A 23,324-nucleotide genomic window follows, 5' to 3' on the forward strand; every position below is an offset into this window, starting at 1 on the left:
ATAAATAAGTGTTGTTTTAATGAACAACTTAAAGGGTTTTCACCAAACCTAGTTTGAAGCAAAGTCAGATGGTTAAGGTTTTCTTCAGGTGAACAACTTAGGCCCATTTAGACCTCTTATTCCTTTTACAGGAGAAAAGAAAAGAAGGATAAAAAGATACACACAAAGAAAGGGATAGAGCTGGTCTCAGTTTCAGAAGATGGGAAACAAGATAAAAAGGTATTAAACAAGATTAAAAGGTATTACTTTTTCAAATAGAAGATTGAAAATGATGTCATTGGAAACACCTATGCTGCTTATTTTTAGCTCACCTGAGCACAAAGTGCTCAAGGTGAGCTTTTGTGATCGTCCTGTGTCCGTCGTCGTCTGTCCGTCTGTCGTCATCAACAGTTTGACTGTTAACACTCTAGAGGTCACAATTTTGGCCCAATCTTCATGAAACTTGGTCAGGATGTTACCCTCAATAAAATCTTGGACAAGTTCGATATTGCCTCAGCCAGTGTCAAAAACTAGGTCACCAGGTCAAATCAAAGGAAAAGCTTGTTGACACGCTAGAGGTCACAATTTTGGCCCAATCTTAATGAAACTTGGTCAGAATGTTACCCTCAATAAAATCTTGGACAAGTTTGATATTGGGTCATCTGAGATCAAAACTAGGTCACCAGGTCAAATCAAAGGAAAAGCTTGTGAACACTGTAGAGGCCACAATTTTTGACTGTATCTTCATGAAATTTGGTCAGAATATTAATCTTGATTATCTTTAGGTCAAGTTCGAATCTTGATGAACTCAAGGTCCAGTTTGAATCTGGGTCATGTAGGATCCAAAACTAGGTCACCAGGTCAATTCAAAGAAAGAGTTAGTTAACACTCTAGAGGCCACATTTATGACCATATCTTAATGAAACTTGGTCAGAATGTTAATCTTGATGATATATAGGTCCAGTTTAAATCTGGGTCAGATGGGGTCAAAATCTAGGTCACTAGGTCAAATCAAAGGAAAAGCTTGTTAACACTCTAGAGGGCACATTTATGACTGTATCTTCATGAAACTTAGTCAGAATGTTAATCTTGATGATCTTTAGGTCAAGTTCGAATCTGGGACATGTGGGGTCAAAAACTAGGTCACCGGGGTCAAAAACTAGGTCACCCAGTCAAATCAAAGGAAAAGCTAGTTAACACTCTAGAGGTCACAATTTGGCCCAATCTTAATGAAACTTGGTCAGAATTTACCCTCAATAAAATCTTGGACGAGTTTGATATTGGGTCATCTGGGGTCAAAAAACTAAGTCAACAGGTCAAATTAAAAAAAAGCTTTTTAACACTCTAGAGGCCACATTTAAAACTGTATCTTTATGAAACTTGGTCAGAATTTTAATTTTGATGATCTCAAGGTCCAGTTTGATTCTGGGTCATGTAGGGTCAAAAACTAGGTCACCAGGTCAAATCAAAGAAAAATGTAGTTAACACTCTAGTTGCCAAATTTATGACCATATCTTAATGAAATTTGGTCAGAACGTTAATCTTGATGATTCCTAGGTAAGGTGAGTGATACAGGGCCTTCGTTGCCCTCTTGTTTGCTTCAAAAGTGTTGATTTTCTGTCTGTAAAAGTTTGCTTGTGAATTCATCCTGCAGCAATAAGTTTTCTCTATTGGATTTAAAGGTGCTAAACTTCATATTTCTGTGTTGTTGTTTTTTTGTTTGTTTGTTCTTTGTTGTTTTTAGCTCACCTGAGCACAAAGTGCTCAAAGGTGAGCTTTTGTGATCGCCCTGTGTCCGTCATTGTCCGTCCATCGTCAACAATTTGACTGTTAACACTCTAGAGGTTACATTTTTGGCCCAATCTTAATGAAACTTGGTCAGAATGTTACCCTCAATAAAATCTTGGACGAGTTCGATATTGGGTCAACTAGGTCACCAGGTCAAATCAAAGTAAAAGCTTGTTAACACTCTTAGAGGTCACAATTTTGGCCCAATCTTAATGAAAGTTGGTCAGAATGTTACCCTCAATAAAGACTTGGACGAGTTCAATATTGGGTCATCTGGGGTCAAAAACTAGGTCACCAGGTCATATCAAAGGAAAAGCTTGTTAACACTCTAGAGGTCACAATTTTGGCCCAATCTTAATGAAACTTGGTCAGAATGTTACCCTCAATAAAATCTTGGACGAATTCGATATTGAGTTATTTGGGGTCAAAAACTAGGTGAAATCAAAGGAAAAGCTTGTTAACACTCTAGAGGTCACAATTTTGGCCCAATCTTAATAAAACTTGGTCAGAATGTTACCCTTAATAAAATCTTGGACGACTTTGATATTGGGTCATCTGGGGTCAAAAACTAGGTCATCAGGTCAAGTCAAAGGAAAAGCTTGTTAACACTGTAGAGGCCACTTTTAAGACTGTATCTTCATGAAACTTGGTCAGAATGTTAATATTGATGATCTTTAGGTCCAGTTTGAATCTGGTTCATGTAGGATTAAAAACTAGGTCACCCGGTCAAATCAAAGGAAAAGCTAGTTTACACTGTAAAGGCCACATTTATGACCATATCTTAATGAAACTTAGTCAAAATGTTAATCTTGATGATCTATAGCTCAAGTTTAAATATGGATGAGGTGGGGTCAAAAACTAGGTCACTGGGTCAAATCAAAGGAAAAGCTTGTTAACACACTAGAGGTCATATTTATGACTGTATCTTCATGAAACTTAGTCAGAATGTTAAACTTGATGATCTTTAGGACAAGTTTGAATCTGGGTCATGTCGGGTCAAAAACTAGGGCATCGGGGTCAAATCAAAGGAAAAGCTAGTTAACATTTTAGAGGCCACATTTATGACCATATCTTAATGAAACTTGGTCAGAATGTTAATCTTGATGATCCTTAGGTCAAGTTTAAATGTGGGTCAAAAACTAGGTCACTAGGTCAACTCAAAGGAAAAGCTTGTTAACATTCTGGAGGCCACATTTATGACTGTATCTTCATGAAACTTAGTCAGAATGTTAAACTTGATGATCTTCAGGTCAGGTTTGAATCTGGGTCATGTCCGGTCAAAAACTAGGTCATGGGGTCAAATCAAATGAATAGCTAGTTAACACTTTAGAGGCCACAGTTATGACCATATCTTAATGAAACTTGTTCAGAATGTTAATCTTGATGATCTTTAGGCCAATAGGTCAGGAGAGCGATACAGGGCCTTCATGGCCCTCTTGTTTTTTTTTTGTTGTTGTTGTTTTTCTAAGAAAATAAGAGTTTCCTTTCATTTTAATGCAGTGTGAACAGTGTGTTTGGGTACCATTTCTTGCTATTTGGTGTATATTAGGTGGTATTTCTTGTGATTTTTAGCCCACTATCATCAGATCAAATCACTCTGCGTCTGTGGTCCGTCCGTCCATCAGTTAATAATTTCTCATTATTACATCTCCTCAGAAATTATTGGGCGGATCTTCATCAAACTTTGTCAGAATGATGTATTGGTACCCTAGTTATGTCCCCCTGAAAATCATACTGGTTCAACAACTTTTAATGAGTTATGGCCCTTTGTTTGTTTTGATTTCTAATATAATTTTATGGCCCTCCAAGTAGTTAATTGGTTTTTTAGCTCACCTGTCACAAAGTGACAAGGTGAGCAATTGTGATCGCGCGGTGTCCATCGTCCGTCCGTCCATAAACTTTTGCTTGTGACCACTCTAGAGGTCACATTTTTCATGGGATCGTTATGAAAGTTGATCAGAATGTTCATCTTGTGATATCTAGGTCAAGTTCGAAACTGGGTCACGTGCTGTCAAAAACTAGGTCAGTAGGTCTAAAAATAGAAAAACCTTGTGACCTCTCTAGAGGCCATATATTTCACAAGATCTTCATGAAAATTGATCAGAATGTTCATCTTGATGATATCTAGGTCAAGTTCGAAACTGGGTCACGTGCCTTAAAAAACTAGGTCAGTAGGTCTAAAAATAGAAAAACCTTGTGACCTCTCTAGAGGCCATATATTTCACAAGATCTTCATGAAAATTAGTCAGAACATTCACCTTGATGATATCTAGGTAAGTTTCGAAACTGGGTCACGTGCCTTCAAAAACTAGGTCAGTAGGTCAAATAATAGAAAAACCTTGTGACCTCTCTAAAGGCCATATTTTTCATGGGATCTGTATGAAAGTTGGTCTGAATGTTCATCTTGATGATATCTAGGTCAAGTTCGAAACTGGGTCACGTGCGGTCAAAAACTAGGTCAGTAGGTCTATAAATAGAAAAACCTTGTGACCTCTCTAGATGCCATACATTTCACAAGATCTTCATGAAAATTGGTCAGAATGTTCACCTTGATGATATCTAGGTCAAGTTCGAAAGTGGGTCACGTGCAGTCAAAAACTAGGTCAGTAGGTCAAATAATAGAAAAACCTTGTGACCTCTCTAGAGGCCATATTTTTCATGGGATCTGTATGAAAGTTGGTCTGAATGTTCACCTTGATGATATCTAGGTCAAGTTTGAAAGTGGGTCACGTCCCATCAAAAACTAGGTCAGGAGGTCAAATAATAGAAAAACCTTGTGACCTCTCTAAAGGCCATATTTTTCATGGGATCTGTATGAAAATTGGTCTGAATGTTCATCTTGATGATATCTAGGTCAAGTTCGAAACAGGGTCATGTGCGGTCAAAAACTACGTCAGTAGGTCTAAAAATAGAAAAACCTTGTAACCTTTCTAGATGCCATACTTGTGAATGGATCTCCATAAAAATTGGTCAGAATGTTCACCTTGATATCTAGGTCAAGTTTGAAACTGGGTCACGTGCCTTAAAAAACTAGGTCAGTAGGTCAAATAATAAAAAAAACCTTGTGACCTCTCTAGAGGCCATACTTTTCATGGGATCTGTATGAAAGTTGGTCTGAATGTTCATCTTGATGATATCTAGGTCAAGTTTGAAACTGGGTCAACTGCGTTTAAAAACTAGGTCAGTAGGTCTAAAATTATTAAAATCTTTTGACCTCTCTAGAGGCCATATTTTTCAATGGATCTTCATGAAAATTGATCTGAATGTTCACCTTGATGATATCTAGGTCAGTTTCGAAACTGGGTCACGTGCGGTCAAAAACTATGCCAGTAGGTATAAAAATAGAAAAACCTTGTGACCTCTCTAGAGGCCATATTTTTCATGAGATCTTCATGAAAATTAGTGAGAATGTACACCTTGATGATATCTAGGTAAAATTCAAAACAGGGTCACGTACCTTCGAAAACTAGGTCAATAGGTCAAATAATAGAAAAACCTTGTGACCACTCTAGAGACCATATTTTTCAATGGATCTTCATGAAAATTGGTCAGAATTTTTATCTTGATAATACCTAGGTCAAGTTCAAAACTGGGTCACATGAGCTCAAAAACTAGGTCACTATGTCAAATAATAGAAAAAACGACGTCATACTCAAAACTGGGTCATGTGGGAAGAGGTGAGCGATTCAGGACCATCATTGTCCTCTTGTTATGGTCTGCAGACACTATTGGGATAATGATTCAAGTTGTCCATTCTTTACCTATTACAACTCAGCAGTGAATGGACTACCATAATAGATTTATGATTAATTTGTTTAGTACTGAAATTTCTGGGTTTAATTATTCGTTATAATATAGGTAATTATACATGTATGTGCATTCTTTGTATCATAATAAGAAAAAAAATGCATATAACTCATTAATGATGTCATCTCTCTTGTTTAGGGTATAGGTTTAATTATTAGTTATAAAATAAATTTTGAGGTCAGTAGGCCAAAGGTCAAAGTCACATTGACCTAGAACAGTTAAACCCTTTCCGGACGATAACTTGAGAAGGCTTGGCTTTAGGATCATGAAACTTAATAGGGAGGTTGATCATGACCAGCAGATGACCTCTGTTGATTTTGAGGTCAATAGGTCAAAGGTCACATTGAGCCAGAACAGTAGAACAGTGAGCAAATAATTTCTGTTTCTTACAAGTGCAATTACTGAATGCATCAAGGGGGGCATTTCGTGTTCTACAAGCTCTTGTTAAGTAAAATATAATCAGTTATAAAATCGTAGCCCGTGACTCAGTAAGTGAACTATTAAGGTTGTCGACTTTCATTCATTTAGTACATCTTGAAAATTTGAATTCTTTCAATTAAGTCCTGGTTGGGATATTTAGGGTATTATAGTTCTGCGCTGTAATGCATATGAAATACTGCATGGATGGGGTACCTGGTGTCTTCACCCACAGACAAATTTATCATATGTCCTTAGATGTGCAGTTGTGACCTTACAATATAAAACAAACAATAAAAAGTCATAACAAAATTTACTGTATTGATATTTTATAGAATGAGAAGAGATATGAGACTAAAGATGAGAAGGAAGCTTTGGAGTATTACGAGATGATGAAAGCAGGTAGACCTGAACATTCTGACGAGGAGGGGGAGCAGGATGAAGAAAGGTAAAGTCCACTTTTGTACAATATCCAGCAATATTATATAACAGAGTTTGATTATCTTTCTTATTTTCATGAAACTTTTAACTGTAAGGAATTTTAAGACAGGAACATAAAGCAGGTAATTATAAGCATCCATTGGGAATGCTTATTCTGCAGAGAGACCAGGATGTAGAAAGACTTTTTTTAAAGATTACAGTGAGTGGTGAATGGTGGGAGTTTGTAAATCTGAAAATGGAGTTCAGGATGGATTAGATAATTACCAGTATTTACATTCCATGCAAAATATTTCTTGTAACATAAGGAATGTATATTAATTATGTACCTGTACTGAAATATGCTCCTCCCTGTATTTTGTCCAGTCAGTATTATTAGTTACACTGCTTGTTGGAGACAGGATACGGGATACACGCTGTCGAGGAAATCCATATCAGGCGAGAGTGAAGCTTGAGCCTGATATGGATTTTCGAGACAGCCGACTACCCTTTACTTACATGCTATAATCAACACATTTTGTAAATTAACAAAGCTACTTACAGTGCAGACTGGAATCCTACAAATCATTTGTTTGGTCACCACTAGTTGATTTACACCAGCCATAAAATGTACAATGACCTGTGTTTTGGTTAAATCACAAAACACAAAAGCTCATTTACACAGGTTATGAACTGGTTTAGATTAGAAACACTAAAAAACTTCTTGTTCCATCCCTTCGAAAGTTACCGGATATGATGATGTTATAAATGTCTTGATACTTCGGCTTTCATCCCGTTTCCTGTTAAATCATTTACCTTGCACGTAGATTAAATGATCCTACAACAAACTGCTGAGTAACAAATATGTCAATTCCTTTATTTCACGATGATTTACTATTTAACTTAATACTAGGTGACCTCTAGGGCAGGTTCAGCTGTATCGTTTAAAGACTTTAGAGAGCCTGGAAGTGGTCTGTTTTTAGCTCGACTATTCATAGAATAGTAGAGCTATTGGACTCGCCCATGCGTCGGCGTCCGCATCCGCGTCCGCGTCCTGATTTGGTTAAGTTTTTGTATGTAAGCTGGTATCTCAGCAACCGCTTGTGGGAATGGATTGAAACTTCACACACTTATTCACTGTGATAAACTGGCTTACATTGCACAGGTTTCATAACTCTGTTTTGCTTTTTTACAAAATTATGCCCCTTTTTGACTTAGAAATTGTTGGTTAAGGTTTTGTATGTAAGCTGGTATCTCAGTAACCACTTGTGGGAATGGATTGAAACTTCAAACACTTATTTACTGTGATAAACTGACTTACATTGCACAGGTTCCATAACTCTATTTTGCTTTTTTACAAAATTATGCCCCTTTTTCGACTTAGAATGTTTTGGTTAAGGTTTTTTATGTAAGCTGGTATCTCAGTACTCACTAATGGCAATGGATTGAAACTTCACACACTTGTTCACTGTCATGATCTGACATGCACAAAGCAGGTCCCATAACTTTATTTTGCTTTTTAACCAGGTTTTCGTTAACCTGAGTTATTAGATTGGGGTATGTCGTTGGTCGGGCGGGCGGGCGGGCGGATGGGCGGGCGGCGGCGTCTAAAACTGGTGTTTCCGGTCAATAACTTTTGTTTCGGTAAAGATATTTGAATAAAACTTGGTATGTATGTAGCTTATATCAAGACAAAGGCTGGGATTGATTTTTGGGGTTTCTGGGGTCAAGGTCAAGGTCACTGTTACTTAAAATAGAAAAAGGGTTTCCGGTCAATAACTTTTGTTTCGGTAAAGATATTTGAATAAAACTTGGTATGTATGTAGCTTATATCAAGACAAAGGCTGGGATTGATTTTTGGGTTTATCGGGTCAAGGTCAAGGTCACTGTTACTTAAAATAGAAAAAGGGTTTCCGGTCAATAACTTTTGTTTCGGTAAAGATATTTGAATAAAACTTGGTATGTATGTAGCTTATATCAAGACAAAGGCTGGGATTGATTTTGGGGTTTCTGGGGTCAAGGTCAAGGTCACTGTTACTTAAAATAGAAAAAAGGTTTTCCGGTCAATAACTTAACTTAGGAATGAGCTATCATGATGAAACTTGGTGTATAGAAAACTTATAAAAAGTTGTAGCTTGGGATTGATTTGGGGTTTCTGGGATCAAGGTCAAGGTCATTGTTACTAAAAATAGGGTTAGGGTTAGTTTAGGGTTAAGGTTAGGGTTGTGCTTTAAGGTGGTGCACTGTGATTCAGTATACTTTTTATACGCCCGTTTGAAAAACGGGACGTATTATGGGAACGCCCCTGGCGGGCGGATGGGCGGGCGGGCGGGCGGCGTCCAGAGACCTTGTCCGGAGCATATCTTCTACATGCATGGAGGGATTTTGATGAAACTTGGCACAGTTGTTCACCATCATGAGACGGAGTGTCATGCGCAAGAACCAGGTCCCTAGGTCTAAGGTCAAGGTCACACTTAGAGGTCAAAGGTCAAATTCAAGAATGACTTTGTCCGGAGCATATCTTCTTCATGTATGGAGGGATTTTGATGAAAGTTGGCACAATTGTTCATCATCATGAGACGGATGTCATGCGCAAAACCAGGTCCCTAGGTCTAAGGTCAAGGTCACACTTAGAGGTCAAAGGATACAAGAATGAAAAATTCAAATGACTTTGTCCGGAGCATATCTTCTTCATGCATGGAATGATTTTGATGTAGCTTGGCACAGTTGTTCACCATAATGAGAGGGAGTGTCATGCGCAAGAACCAGGTTCCTAGGTCTAAGGTCAAGGTCACACTTAGAGGTCAAAGGATACAAGAATGAAAACTTTGTCCGGAGCATATCTTCTTCATGCATGAAAGACTTTGATGTAGCTTGGCAAAATTGTTCACCATCATGAGACGGAGTGTCATGCGCAAGAACCAGGTCCCTAGGGGTAAGGTCAAGGTCACACTTAGAGGTCAAAGGATACAAGAATGAAAACTTTGTCCGGAGCATTTCTTCTTCATGCATTGAGGGATTTTGATACAACTTGGCACAAATGTTCACAAGCATGAGACGGAGTGTCATGCGCAAGAACCAGGTCCCTCGGTCTAAGGTCAAGGTCACACTTAAAGGTCAAAGGTCAGATACAAGAATGACTTTGTCCGGAGCATTTCTTCTTCATGCATGGAGGGATTTTGATGTAACTTGGCACAATTGTACACCATCATGAGACGGAGTGTCATGCACTGGTCCCCCCTTTTGAATTACTTCCCTTTGCTGTTACTATAAATAGCTTATATTGTAACTTTTTCATTACAAGTCGTAGGGAAAAATCGAGACCACTTTTCTGTAGTACAACATGCATGTTACATCCAATTCTGAGGTGTATTTTGAGCTATCTCTACCTGGTAAGGATTTTTGTGTGGACTTGTAATTTTTTTTTTTTCGATTTTTTTTTTTTTTTTTTTTTTTTCTCTTTAAAGATTAACTTCCCTTAGTTGTTACTATAAATAACTTACATTGTAACTTTTTTATAATTGACCGTAGGGAAAAACCAAGACCACTTTTCTGTGGTACAACATTGATGTTACTTTCAAATTTTGGGTGTATTTTAAGGTATCTCTACCTGGTAAGGATTTTTTTTGTGGACTTAGAAAAATAAAAGAATTACAATAATTTCTAAAAAAAAACAACATTGTAAACAACTAGAAAATTAAAATTCCATTTGCAAATACAGGTGCTAGTGTAAACAAATTTGCTGTGACGGGCGTATATTGTGACATTCTGCACCCTTGTTTATTCTTATGAAAAGTGTTGAAAACCTGGTTTCGTGGCATTGCCGCGTTTCTTGTTTACAAAATTATGCCCCTTTTTCAACATAGAAATTTTTGGTTAAGTTTTTGTATGTAAGCTGGTATCTCAGTACCCACTAATGGGAAAGGATTGAAACTTCACACACTAGTTCACTGTCATGATATGACATGCAGTGCAAAGGGTCAATAACTCAACTTCGCATTTTACAAAATTATGTCCCTTTTTTATCCCCCCACCAAAGGTGAAGGGAATATTAGAAATGCTCTCCGTCCGTGCGTCCGTCCGTCCGCAACGATCTTTGTCCGGAGCATAACTCCAAAAGTACTTGAGGGATTTTCTTCAAACTTCATACACTGATAGAACACATTGGGAGGAAGTGCAGTGTGCAAGAACAATAACTCTACCTTGCCTATTTTTTGAGTTATTCCCCTTTATCTTATTTTCTTAAAAAATTTTGTCCGGAGCATAACTCCAAAAGTACTGGAGGGATTTTCTTCAAACTTCATACACTGATAGAACACATTGGGAGGAAGTGCAGTGTGCAAGAACAATAACTCTACCTTGCCTATTTTTTGAGTTATTCCCCTTTATCTTATTTTCTTAAAACATTTTGTCCGGAGCATAACCCCAAAAGTACTGGAGGGATTTTCTTCAAACTTCATACACTGATAGAACACATTTGGAGGAAGTGCAGTGTGCAAGAACAATAACTCTACCTTGCCTATTTTTTGAGTTATTCCCCTTTATCTTATTTTCTTAAAAAATTTTGTCCGGAGCATAACCCCAAAAGTACTGGAGGGATTTTCTTCAAACTTCATACACTGATAGAACACATTGGGAGGAAGTGCAATGTGCAAGAACAATAACTCTACCTTGCCTATTTTTTGAGTTATTCCCCTTTATCATATTTTCTTAAAAAAATTTGTCCGGAGCATATCTTCTTCATGCATGGAGGGATTTTGATATATCTTGGCACAAATGTTTACCACCACGAGGCGGAGTGTCCTACGCAAGAACCAGGTCCCTAGGTCTAAGGTCAAGGTCACACTTAGAGGTCAAAGGATACAAGAATAAAAACCTTGTCCGGAGCATTTCTTCTTCATGCATTGAGGGATTTTGATATAACTTGGTACAAATGTTCACCACCACGAGACAGAGTGTCGTGCGCAAGATCCAGGTCACTAGGCCTAAGGTCAAGGTCACACTTAGAGGCCAAAGGTCAGATACAAGAAATGACTTTGTCCGAAGCATTCTTCTTCATGCATGGAGGGATTTTGATGTAACTGGCACAATTATACACCATCATGAGACGAAGTGTCATGCGCAGTTCCCTTCTTTAGAATTACTTCCCTTTGTTGTTACTTTAAATAGCTTTTATTGTAACTTTTCATTACTAGTCGTAGGAAAAATCGAGACCACTTTTCTGTAGTACAACAAACATGCTAAATCCAATTTTGAGGTGTATTTTGACCAGTCTCTTCCTGATAAAGATTTTGTGTGGACTTGCAATTTTTTATTTTTTTTTTTTTTTTTTTTTTTTTTAAAGATTAACTTCCCTTAGTTGTTACTATAAATAACTTATATTGTAACCTTTTTATAATTGACCCTAGGGAAAAAACAAGACCACTTTTCTGTGGTACAGCATAGATGTTACTCTCCAGTTTTAGGTGTATTTTATTAATTTTATTATATATAAGGTATCTCTACCTAGTAAGGAGTTTTTTTGTGGACTTTAAAAAACAAAAGACTTACAATGATTACTAAACAACCACAAAATTAACATTCCATTTGCAAATACAGCTGCTGGAGTACAGAAATTTGCTTTGACGGGCATATATTGTGACATTCTGGCACTCTTGTTCCCTGTTAGCTTTCCATTCCTTCTTTTTACAGTAGCCATATAGAAAAACATCATAGCTATACTCTTCATGAAAATTAATAAAATTTAGCAGTAAACCACCTCACTACTGACTTATTCTTTCTTCCACATCTTAAAACCCCTGATGCGGACCACATCCTTCAATTATGATATGCCCGGTGGGGGGATTAGCCATGTCTGACATGGCTCTTGTTCAACTTAGGAGTTTTGGGTTAAATTCTTATATGTAACCTGGTATCTCAGTACCCACTAATGGGAATGGATTGAAACTTCATACACTTGTCCACTGTCATGAGCTGATAAGCACTATGCAGGTTCCATAACCCTATTTTACTTTTTTACTAAATTATGCCCCTTTTTCGACTCGTATTCATTCAAGCGACAAGGTTGTTGAATAGTCGAGCGTTGCTGTCCTCCGACAGCTCTTGTTTTTTTACAGGTGGTCTTAGTGACCGGAGACATTCTCCTGAAAATGTTTTAATCTGAAATAAAGTCATTAATCTATACAGTCAGGTGGTTTTAAGCACATGTTTGACTGTATGACAAGTTGTTTATAAATTTGTGTAAATTGATTGTTTACAGTGGTGCAGAGGGTGCAGAGTACAATGAATATGATGCTGAAGAATTGGACGAGGATGGTAAAAGAGGCATCTCATACCAGGTATGTTTTCCCTTTATGACCTATTTATAGTTTAACTGAGCCCATCAAGCACAAAAAAGATCAAAGCTTATAAAACTATATTTTAAGACCAGTCTTAGAATGCAGCTTTTATCATTGGTAAAGTTTCAAGATTGAGCTGAAAATCAGTCAGTGCAATGTCAAGAGTTTTTAGCTAACAATTCACTTGTATAGTTTGTTTGTTTGTTTTGGGTTTAACGCCGTTTTTCAACAGTATTTCAGTCATGTAACGGTGGGCAGTTAACCTAACCAGTGTTCCTGGATTCTGTACCAGTACAAACCTGTTCTCCGCAAATAACTGCCAACTTCCCCACTTGAATCAGAGGTGGAGGACTAATGATTTCAGACACAATGTCGTTTATCAAATAGTCACGGAGAACATACGCCTCGCCCGAGGATCGAACTCACGACCCCGTGATCCGTAGATCAACGCTCTTACCTACTGAGCTAAGCAGGCGGGCCCACTGGTATAGAGTTTGATCTGTAATCTGAGCAACTCTTAAGCATTCACCAAAAATACACTTATTTCTTGTGTGGAGGTACTTGCAAAGACTATGCACTGGCCATGTAACTTAGGCTACTGCCTCAATTGTTAGTCTGTAGCACAAAATCTTCAGGTTAATCAGAGGAACATAGCCTACATAAACTAACACTGTTATAGAACTATAACATTGTTTAAGAAGGGCAGTAACTCTACATTAACGAAACAAGCTAGTTTTAAAAAAGCTAATTGCTTACATATTATCTTATTAGTCCCCTACTGGTTGAAAACCAGTTTCGGGGACTATAGGAATGCACTTTTCCGTCATTCCGTCCGTCCGTCCGTCTGTCCGTCCGTCCGTCCGCAATTTCGTGTCCGGTCCATAACTCTGTCATCCATGAAGGGATTTTAATATTACTGGGCACAAATGTTCCCCATGATGAGACGACATGTCATGCGCAAAACCCGGACCCCTAGCTCAAAGGTCAAGGTCACAATTGGAGGTCAAAGGTTAACAGGGCTTTTTTCCTGTCCGGTCCATAACTCTCCCATCCATGAAGAGATTTTAATATTACTTGGCACAAATGTTCCCCATGATGAGAGGATGTGTCATGCACAAATCCCAGACCCCTAGCTCAAAGGTCAAGGTCACAATTGGAGGTCAAAGGTCAACAGGGCTTTTTTCCTGTCCGGTCCATAACTCTCCCATCCATGAAGAGATTTTAATATTACTTGGCACAAATGTTCCCCATGAGGAGACGACGTGTCATGCGCAAAACCTGGACCCCTAGCTTAAAGGTCAAGGTCACAATTGGAGGTCAAAGGTCAACAAGGCTTTTTTCCTGTCCGGTCCATAACTCTCCCATCTATGAAGGGATTTTAATATTACTTGGCACAAATGTACCTCATAATAAGACGATGTGTCATGCACAACTTTCAGACCCCTAGTTCAAAGGTCAAGGTCACACTTAGCAGTCAAATGTTAACATAGCATGAACAGGGTCTGTTTCGTGTCCGGTCCATAACTCTGACATTCATTAAGGGATTTTAATATCACTTAGCACAAGTGTTCCCCATGATGAGACGACGTGTCATGTGCAAATCCCGGACCCCTAGCTCAAAGGTCAAGGTCACAGTTGGGGGTCAAAGGTCAACAGAGTTTTTTTCCTGTCCCGTCCATAACTCTGCCATCCATGAAGGGATTTTAATATTACTTGGCACAAATGTTCCCCATGATGAGACAACATGTCATGCGCAAAGCGCAGACCCTTAGCTCAGAGGTCAAGGTCACAATTGGAGGTCAAAGGTCAATAAGGTGTTTTCCCTGTCCGATCCAGAACTCTGTCATCCATTAAGCGATTACAATATTACTTGGCATAAATGTTTCCCATGGTGAGATGACGTGTCATGCGCAACACCCAGTACCCTGGCTTAAAGGTCAAGGTCACACTTTGAGATCAAAGGTCAAGAGGATTTTTTTCCTGTCCGGTCTATTACTTTGTCATGCAAAGCAGGATTTAGATATCAGTTGGCACAAATATTCCCCAGGATGAGACAACATGACGTGCGCAAGAACCAGGTCCCTAGGTCTAAGGTCAAGGTCATATTTAGAGGTCAAAGGTCAAATTCAAGAATGACTTTGTAAGGAACATTTCTTCTTCATGCATGGAGGGATTTTGATGTAACTTGGACCAAATGTTCACCATGAGGCACCCTTGTTTTTAGAATTATGTCCCTTTGTTGTTACTATAAATAGATTTTATTGTAACTTTTTTATTACTGGCGGTAGAGAAAAATCGAGACCACTTTTCTGTGGTACAGCATGCATGTTACATCCAATTTTTAGGTGTATTTTGACCTATCTCTACCTGGTAAAGAGTTTCTTGTGGACTTATATTATATAGATTTTTTTTTTTTTTTTTTTTTTAAAGATTAATTTCCCTTTGTTGTTACTATAAATAACTTACATGATAACATTTTTATAATCAGCCAAAAAAATTCAATATGAAAACAACTGTGGGTTTTTATATATGCACATTTTAATCCAAGTGTGTTGTTATCACATATTGTATATGTAGTACAATATTGTTTATACATCATTGACAGATATCAGTTCATTATGTTATACTGCAGTAGAGAAAATTAGGTGCCTTCCAGTAGGGGACTTTGTATTGCATGGCAATACTTCATTCACTTGTTATATTAGATAATGCTATTCCACTTTGCAGAAAACTTCATGTAATCCATACATTCAGATGATAATACAGAATTCTAGAGTTTGTAAACTATGATGATTATTGGCATGTTTGTCTCTTTTTCAGATTGAGAAGAACAAGGGGTTGACTGCTCATAAGAGGAAAGAGTTGCGTAATCCGCGTGTCAAACACAGAATGAAATTCAGAAAAGCTAAAATTAGGAGGAAAGGCCAGGTATTACATTTCATTATAAAAAATGAGATTTTTGCAGTTTTACTGTTACATCAGTATACAGTTTACTCCGGGGGGCCTCCGTGGCCGAGTGGTTAAGGTCGCTGACTTCAAATCACTTGCCCCTCATCGATGTGGGTTCGAGCCTCACTCGGGGCATTGAATTCTTCATGTGAGGAAGCCATCCAGCTGGCTTACGGAAGGTCTGTGGTTCTACCCAGGTGCCCGCTCGTGATGAAATAATGCACGGAGGGGCACCTGGGATCTTCCCCCACCATTAAAGCTGGAAAGTCGCCATATGACCTATCATGTGTCGGTGCGACGTTAAATCCAACAAAACAAACAAACAAAGTTTACTCCGGCCCCTTGGTAGCTTAGTGATAGGGCACCTGCTTTGAGTGCTGGAGGTTATGAGGTTGTGTGGTACCTAAAAAGTGAAAAATGGGATTAGTAACTTCTAGCTTGGCGCTCAGCATGAAGAGGATAGTTCTAAAGCTAGTCAGCTAAGTGTCAGTGTAATGTGACTGGGTGGGGTATCATGTCACATGTCTACTGCATGATCTTGCAGTGAGGTAGCGTAATAGAATTTAGCATATCGCTCTCTGCTACAAGCAGACAATGTCATTTATATAACTGAAAAAATTGTTCACAATGCTAAACTAAACACATGCATGCACACAAACACCCTGATGGCAGTGAACTAAGAGTTTCAAGATTCATGACAGTATTCATTGACAGTTTTATCAGATTTAAATAAAACATGTAAGACTTTAAGATTGAATATATAAAAAAGTGAATATTAACAGGAAGATTTCATATGTCATGATTGTTTGATGTCTTTCAGTATCGTGAACCAAGGACAGAAATGCAGAAGTATGGTGGAGAGATATCTGGTATCAGGGCTGGTATCAAGAGAGGTGTAAAACTGAAATAATAGTTGTACTTTTTAATGTATTTTCCTGCTTAACTAATAAAAGTTGTTACATGTACATGTTTTTGGAAGTTTTGTATGTTCTTCACAAAGGTAGCTGTAAAATTATACAAGATGCCCACGGGCAACATGTCAAGCCCACCAGCTGTCATAAGGACTAACATTTATTATACTATTTTGCTGTGACAGAACTGATTGCGACAAACATTTCTGCCAAATAATTTAAGAACAACTCCATCCACGGCTAAGTAAGAGCCAAGAAAAAGGAAACTGCATCAGCTTTTGACCCATTAGTGTGATTTTGACCATTCAACTACTTACTAACCAAAGTGACCAGAACACATGCTTTACATCAAATTCCAGGAAAGCAATATCTGTACTAAGGTTGGTAACAGTATCCAACAGAAAGAAAAAGGATCTTAAAATGACATTAATTTTGCAAAAAAATATCATATATACAGGGTTTCAAGTGAATTTTTATAAAAAAGTAGGAGCCTCTGATTTACAAAAAAATTACGAGTCTGATGGAACTGTCGAGAACAAACTTTCTTCAAAATCTCTTGCATTTACTCACAGTTACACAGCAGGACACTTCAAATGAACTTCAATCACAGTTTATAAGGTCTGTCTATTTTATGATGTTCTGAGGTCAAATTGTACAAAGTGGAACCTCACCAGTATACTATTAGTCCTTGTATTATGTAACAAAATTCAGTCTACAAATAGACTTAACAACATTTGTTAACATATTTCTTCTTCTTTAAATAAAAAAGTAGAGATAGTAGGAGTCTTTTTAAAGTAGGAACAAACCTAAAAAGTAGGAAAACATAGGACTACTTGAAAGCCTTTATATAGTAAGCATTATACTTTAGACCAAAACTTGTTTCAGGCCCTGTGTTCATGAAACATATCGTTTGGTCTTGGCTGAGTTTTACTGACCATCAATACTGAGTAGTCACTTGAAAATAGTTATTAGCTTAGTTATTAAAATTTAGTTTTAAGCATTCTATTTGGATGTAATTGACAAAGTTTAATTATCAAACCCAGCTAAGACTGAAACTGTTTTGTGAACACTGGGACAGAGCTACTTCACTGAATCTTGCAATGCTAATATTTCCACAGTTAACATAATTATGATATTTATTAAAATCCTTCTAACCATGTCTTCACTTACTCAAGTTTATGGATAGAGTGTCACCTAAAGATAGCTGGAAGTTAATGATAACTTGAGTTTTAACAAAGAAAAAAAATCTTTTTCTTTCAAGATACATATCTATGAACAAATAATCAACATTCTATTGTCTATCAGAAAACAGACAGTCCACATTCTTTTGTCTAGTATCCCTGAACACACAATCCACATTTCTTTTGTCTAGTATCCATGAACACACAATCCACATTTCTTTTGTCTAGTATCCATGAACACACAATCCACATTCTTTTGTCTAGTAACCATGAACACACAACATTTCTTTTGTCTAGTATCCATGAACACACAACATTTCTTTTGTCTAGTATCCATGAACACACAATCAACATTTCTTTTGTCTAGTAACCATGAACACACAATCAACATTTCTTTTGTCTAGTATCCATGAACACAAAATCAACATTTCTTTTGTCTAGTATCCATGAACACACAATCAACATTTCTTTTGTCTAGTGTCCATGAACACACAGTCCACATTCTTTTGTCTAGTATCCATGAACACACAGTCCACATTCTTTTGTCTAGTATCCATGAACACACAACATTTCTTTTGTCTAGTATCCATGAACACACAATCAACATTTCTTTTGTCTAGAGTATCCATGAACACACAATCAACATTTCTTTTGTCTAGTATCCATGAACACACAATCAACATTTCTTTTGTCTAGTATCCATGAACACACTGTCCACATTTTTTTTGTCTAGTATCCATGAACACACAACATTTCTTTTGTCTAGTATCCATGAACACACAATCAACATTTCTTTTGTCTAGTATCCATGAACACACAATCAACATTTCTTTTGTCTAGTATCCATGAACACACAATCAACATTTCTTTTGTCTAATATCCATGAACACACAGTCCACATTCTTTTGTTTAGTATCCATGAACACACAGTCCACATTTTTTTTGTCTAGTATCCATGAACACACAACATTTCTTTTGTCTAGAGTATCCATGAACACACAATCAACATTTCTTTTGTCTAGTATCCATGAACACACAATCAACATTTCTTTTGTCTAGTATCCATGAACACACTGTCCACATTTTTTTTGTCTAGTATCCATGAACACACAACATTTCTTTTGTCTAGTATCCATGAACACACAATCAACATTTCTTTTGTCTAGTATCCATGAACACACAATCAACATTTCTTTTGTCTAGTATCCATGAACACACAATCAACATTTCTTTTGTCTAGTATCCATGAACACACAGTCAACATTTCTTTTGTCTAGTATCCATGAACACACAGTCCACATTCTTTTGTCTAGTATCCATGAACACACAATCAACATTTCTTTTGTCTAGTATCCATGAACACACAACATTTCTTTTGTCTAATATCCATGAACACACAATCCACATTTCTTTTGTTTAGTATACATGAACACACAGTCCACATTCTTTTGTCTAGTATCCATGAACACACAGTCCACATTCTTTTGTCTAGTATCCATGAACACACAATCAACATTTCTTTTGTCTAGTAACCATGAACACACAATCAACATTTCTTTTGTCTAGTATCCATGAACACACAGTCCACATTTCTTTTGTCTAGTATCCATGAACACACAATCAACATTTCTTTTGTCTAGTATCCATGAACACACAATCAACATTTCTTTTGCCCAAACATATTAATTTATTTTCAGTTCTAGTAGCATCATGTCAGATAACAAAATGAAAGTAGTATGCGAGTTATACATTTGTATACATACAAGGTAATGATTATCAAATTAAGTTTAACATATTAATCAGTGAGTATAAAAAAATGGTTAATATTAAAAAGAAGCTATCACTGTTTCCATTGCGAAAGTGATGATAGTTTTCCTCTCAGTCCTAGGTACATGCACAATTTTTATTCAAGTGTGGTCTTGTATAATCCGAAATGGAAGTAAGTGAAGGCAGTATACCTGATATGTATTTCTAGTAAAAACATTTTTTATGTCCTATATACGAAATCAAAAAGGAAAAATAAAATCACTTTTACGACATTACAATTATTAAGAGGGGAATCATTTGTTTTTATTCTAACTTTCAAAAATATCAATAAAAATGTTCCCTTAAAATACAATCTAAAGTTCCAGAACCACACTGAGGCAATAAAATCCGTATGAACATCTGCATTAAAATAATGACATTTAGACGTGTTGAAGTAAATTCAATACATTGCACATGTATTCTCCGCTCAATGTTCTGTTTTTGTGAACATCTTGAATATATTTGAAGACTAGTTCCAACACAAATTAATATTCTTTTCGCATGCTGAAAAAGTTGGTGTTAATTCACTTTGAATGGTATATATCGACAAATTTTCTGTGTCGGATACCAGTTTTTCTGACACTCACTATGCTCCTGTGCTGTGTGGATAATACCTAGTTCATTAAGTTCACACTAACAGCTGTATGAATATCATTCCATTATTTAGTCCAGCTTACTTTAGGAATACCAAAATGTTCAGTGAGATATGTTCAGTGAGATTGTCTTGACTTGTGATTTTGAAGGCCCAGCTGAGATGTGTGAAACAGTTAAAAAAGAAGGAAGCACTCGGGCGATGATGAAGAAGAGGGTCAGTAATAAACATGCAAAATCTTATATCCTAAACTGTATACTGCTTGTGTCTTCTAAAATTCTATTAATAATCTATTTATTTATTTATTTCAAGGGTTAAGTTTGTATTTTGTGCTTGCACTACTTTTGATGTATCCATGTTGAGCGCAAATAACCAATCTGCGCTATTTACCAAACGCGCAGCGCATATAACAAATTTTTGTACGTTGGTTATATGCGCAACGATTTACAGATAAATTTAACCTGCGTGATTTACCAAATGCGCAGCGCAAATAACAAATGCAACTTTATATATCAGAAATTTGCATTTCGTGTTTGATAAATCATGCAGTTGGTCAATTTATTAATAAATATAGATGTCAAATGCTGAATATCTTGGTATTTAAATTATGTGTCATAAATTTGTTTCTACATCAGTAAATTCACAGCAGTCGGTCACCAGGTTTCAATACCTCCGATCTTATACAAGATGCAATAAAACCCAACCATGCGTGAAGGTGTGATTTCCTCCAGCTTGCACACGTCGTCCTGTAGTACGTTTTGGGCTATTTTTATAATTTTCTACTTCACCCGAGCACACACTTAGCAAAGTATCGTTTTTATTATATTGAAATATCTTGAAATATCTTGAAATTTCACAATAATATTCTTTTTACCAACGGGAGCATATCTCTCAATATGTCTAAGATAAAAGATGAAATAAAAAAGTCACGGAATTAAAAGAAAATTCTTACAGATCTTATCTATATTATTATTATTATTATTTTATAGTACAAAATCGATTGAATAAAGAGTAGGCCTAATTTTCATCAAAACGTAAACGAAATTTTATATTTAGTAGCTGCACAAGATATGTGTTCGGTGCCCTGCGCTAAATGAAAATCTGGAAACTACTCTGATAACTTGAATATCATTTATAAATCATATTAAATTTTACTTAGATTTACGATTACAGACTAAAACTATAGTTTTTTTTTTACAAATCTAAATGGATCTATAATGTTACACCTGTAACTTGCGTGGGAGGTCGGTCCTGCTCTAACAGCAAAGTTTGAAATTACTCTGTTTTTCAAATATATTTCATTCATAAAACATACTATTTATGTAACTCTCAAATGAATACTGTAAAAGAATGATTAGAAAAAGAGTGATTTCTGTTATAACGAGAACGAAATATTACATTTTTTATCTGCGCAAGATGTGTATCTGCGCTAATAATAAATCTGGAAATTACTCTGATAACTTGAATATCTTTTATAAATCATATTAATCTTTACTTTGATTTACGATTACAGACTAAAACTATAGTTTTTTTACAAATCTAAATGGATCTATAATGTTACACCTGCAACTTGAGTGGGAGGTCGGTCCTGCGCTAATAGCAAAGTTTGAAATTACACTGTATTTCAAATATAGTTCATTCATAAAACATACTATTTATGTAACTCTCAAATGAATACTGTAAAAGAATGATTAGAAAAAGAGTGATTTCTGTTATAACGAGAACGAAATATTACAATTTTTATCTGCTCAAGATGTGTGTCTGCGCTAATAATAAATCTGGAAATTACTCTGATAACTTGAATATCTTTTATAAATCATATTAATTTTTACTTTGATTTACGATTACAGACTAAAACTATAGTTTTTTTACAAATCTAAATGGATCTATAATGTTACACCTGTAACTTGCGTGGGAGGTCGGTCCTGCGCTAATAGCAAAGTTTGAAATTACACTGTATTTCAAATATAGTTCATTCATAAAACATACTATTTATGTAACTTTCAAATGAATACTGTAAAAAAATGATTAGTAAAAGAGTGATTTACGATTACAGACTAAAACTATAGTTTTTTTTTTTTACAAATCTAAATGGATCTATAATGTTACACCTGTAACTTGCGTCGGAGGTACCTAATTAGATTTAATGTAAGTCAAAGAATTCCTGAATTTGTGATTTCATGTTCATGACATTTAGTTAAAAATAATTTTAGCAAAAGAATGTTTTATCACTGTTTATGCACGACGGGCGGTTATACGTCGGGCGTAATAATATCATGTGGGCGCATCCAGAGTGATTTTTTGTACGACGTATGAACGCCCGAGTGTATAAAGAGTGTTAAAACATGGTTTATATAAAGTGACATAAATTTGCACAAATAACACACCCTGATATAGTACAGTTGATTTCCATGTTTACTTGTTTACTATTACTGATTGAAAATATTAAACTTAATTACATCAGACTTAAGCATACCAGTATTGCATTTAGAAGCAACTTTCATATGGATTGTAATGAGATGCATTATCAGTTGTACAGGTTACTGAATAAATTCAACAAAACAGGAATATTTCCTTGCTATCTGGTCATTTGGACGTACGGGGCTACAATAGACAAACGTAAAAAGTGATCTTTTCTAAACTTCATTCTATTTACTATTTTTCACAACTATCAAATGTATTGCTTAATGCTTTGAAAGGTTAAGGAAATAAACACTATTTTCTAATACTGAACAATCACAGGAATTCGCTACAGACGATTTATCATCAAAGCAAGATAATATATATATATTCATAGATTGCCTGTCCATATAGTTTGCGCTTTATATGATCATCCTTTTCATAATCTGTAAATTTATTATAATTTTATCATATAGTCAGACCTGATGTAATACTATATGTTATGCAAATGTCAATTCTATATTTTTGATGTATTATGTACAAAGCTAATAAAAGATATGTTCTGTTCTCTTCTGTTTATGATATCAAGAGTTTATAGCCAACAAATGTTTATTGTAGTATTACGTCACCAATTAAAAAAAAAAATGAAAATTAATTTATCCCTTAATGGAAATATAACACTGATTGAATCACAAGTTCACGATTAATCAACTAATACGCAAAGGAAATACCATATTTT

At 36.2% G+C, this 23,324-nt stretch overlaps 1 protein-coding gene across 2 annotated transcripts in view; it reads left to right on the top strand.

Moving 5' to 3' along the window:
• The window catches only part of LOC123523730 (something about silencing protein 10-like), a 107,032-nt gene that overhangs the window by 34,811 nt on the left and 48,897 nt on the right, over nt 1-23,324 (top strand). The window contains exons 12-16 of one of the 2 annotated variants that reach the window (XM_053539492.1): nt 132-219; nt 6,327-6,439; nt 12,668-12,746; nt 15,567-15,674; nt 16,516-16,660. In XM_053539492.1, coding sequence (XP_053395467.1) covers nt 132-219; nt 6,327-6,439; nt 12,668-12,746; nt 15,567-15,674; nt 16,516-16,605 — 478 coding nt within the window. In that variant the 3' untranslated portion in view covers nt 16,606-16,660. Of the gene's footprint in view, nt 1-131; nt 220-6,326; nt 6,440-12,667; nt 12,747-15,566; nt 15,675-16,515; nt 16,661-23,324 lie in introns of those variants that run through there. The other variant, XM_053539493.1, reaches the window with a different exon arrangement.

The sequence above is a fragment of the Mercenaria mercenaria genome, chromosome 3, assembly GCF_021730395.1.
Source record: "Mercenaria mercenaria strain notata chromosome 3, MADL_Memer_1, whole genome shotgun sequence".
In the NCBI taxonomy this organism is placed as follows: domain Eukaryota; kingdom Metazoa; phylum Mollusca; class Bivalvia; order Venerida; family Veneridae; genus Mercenaria; species Mercenaria mercenaria.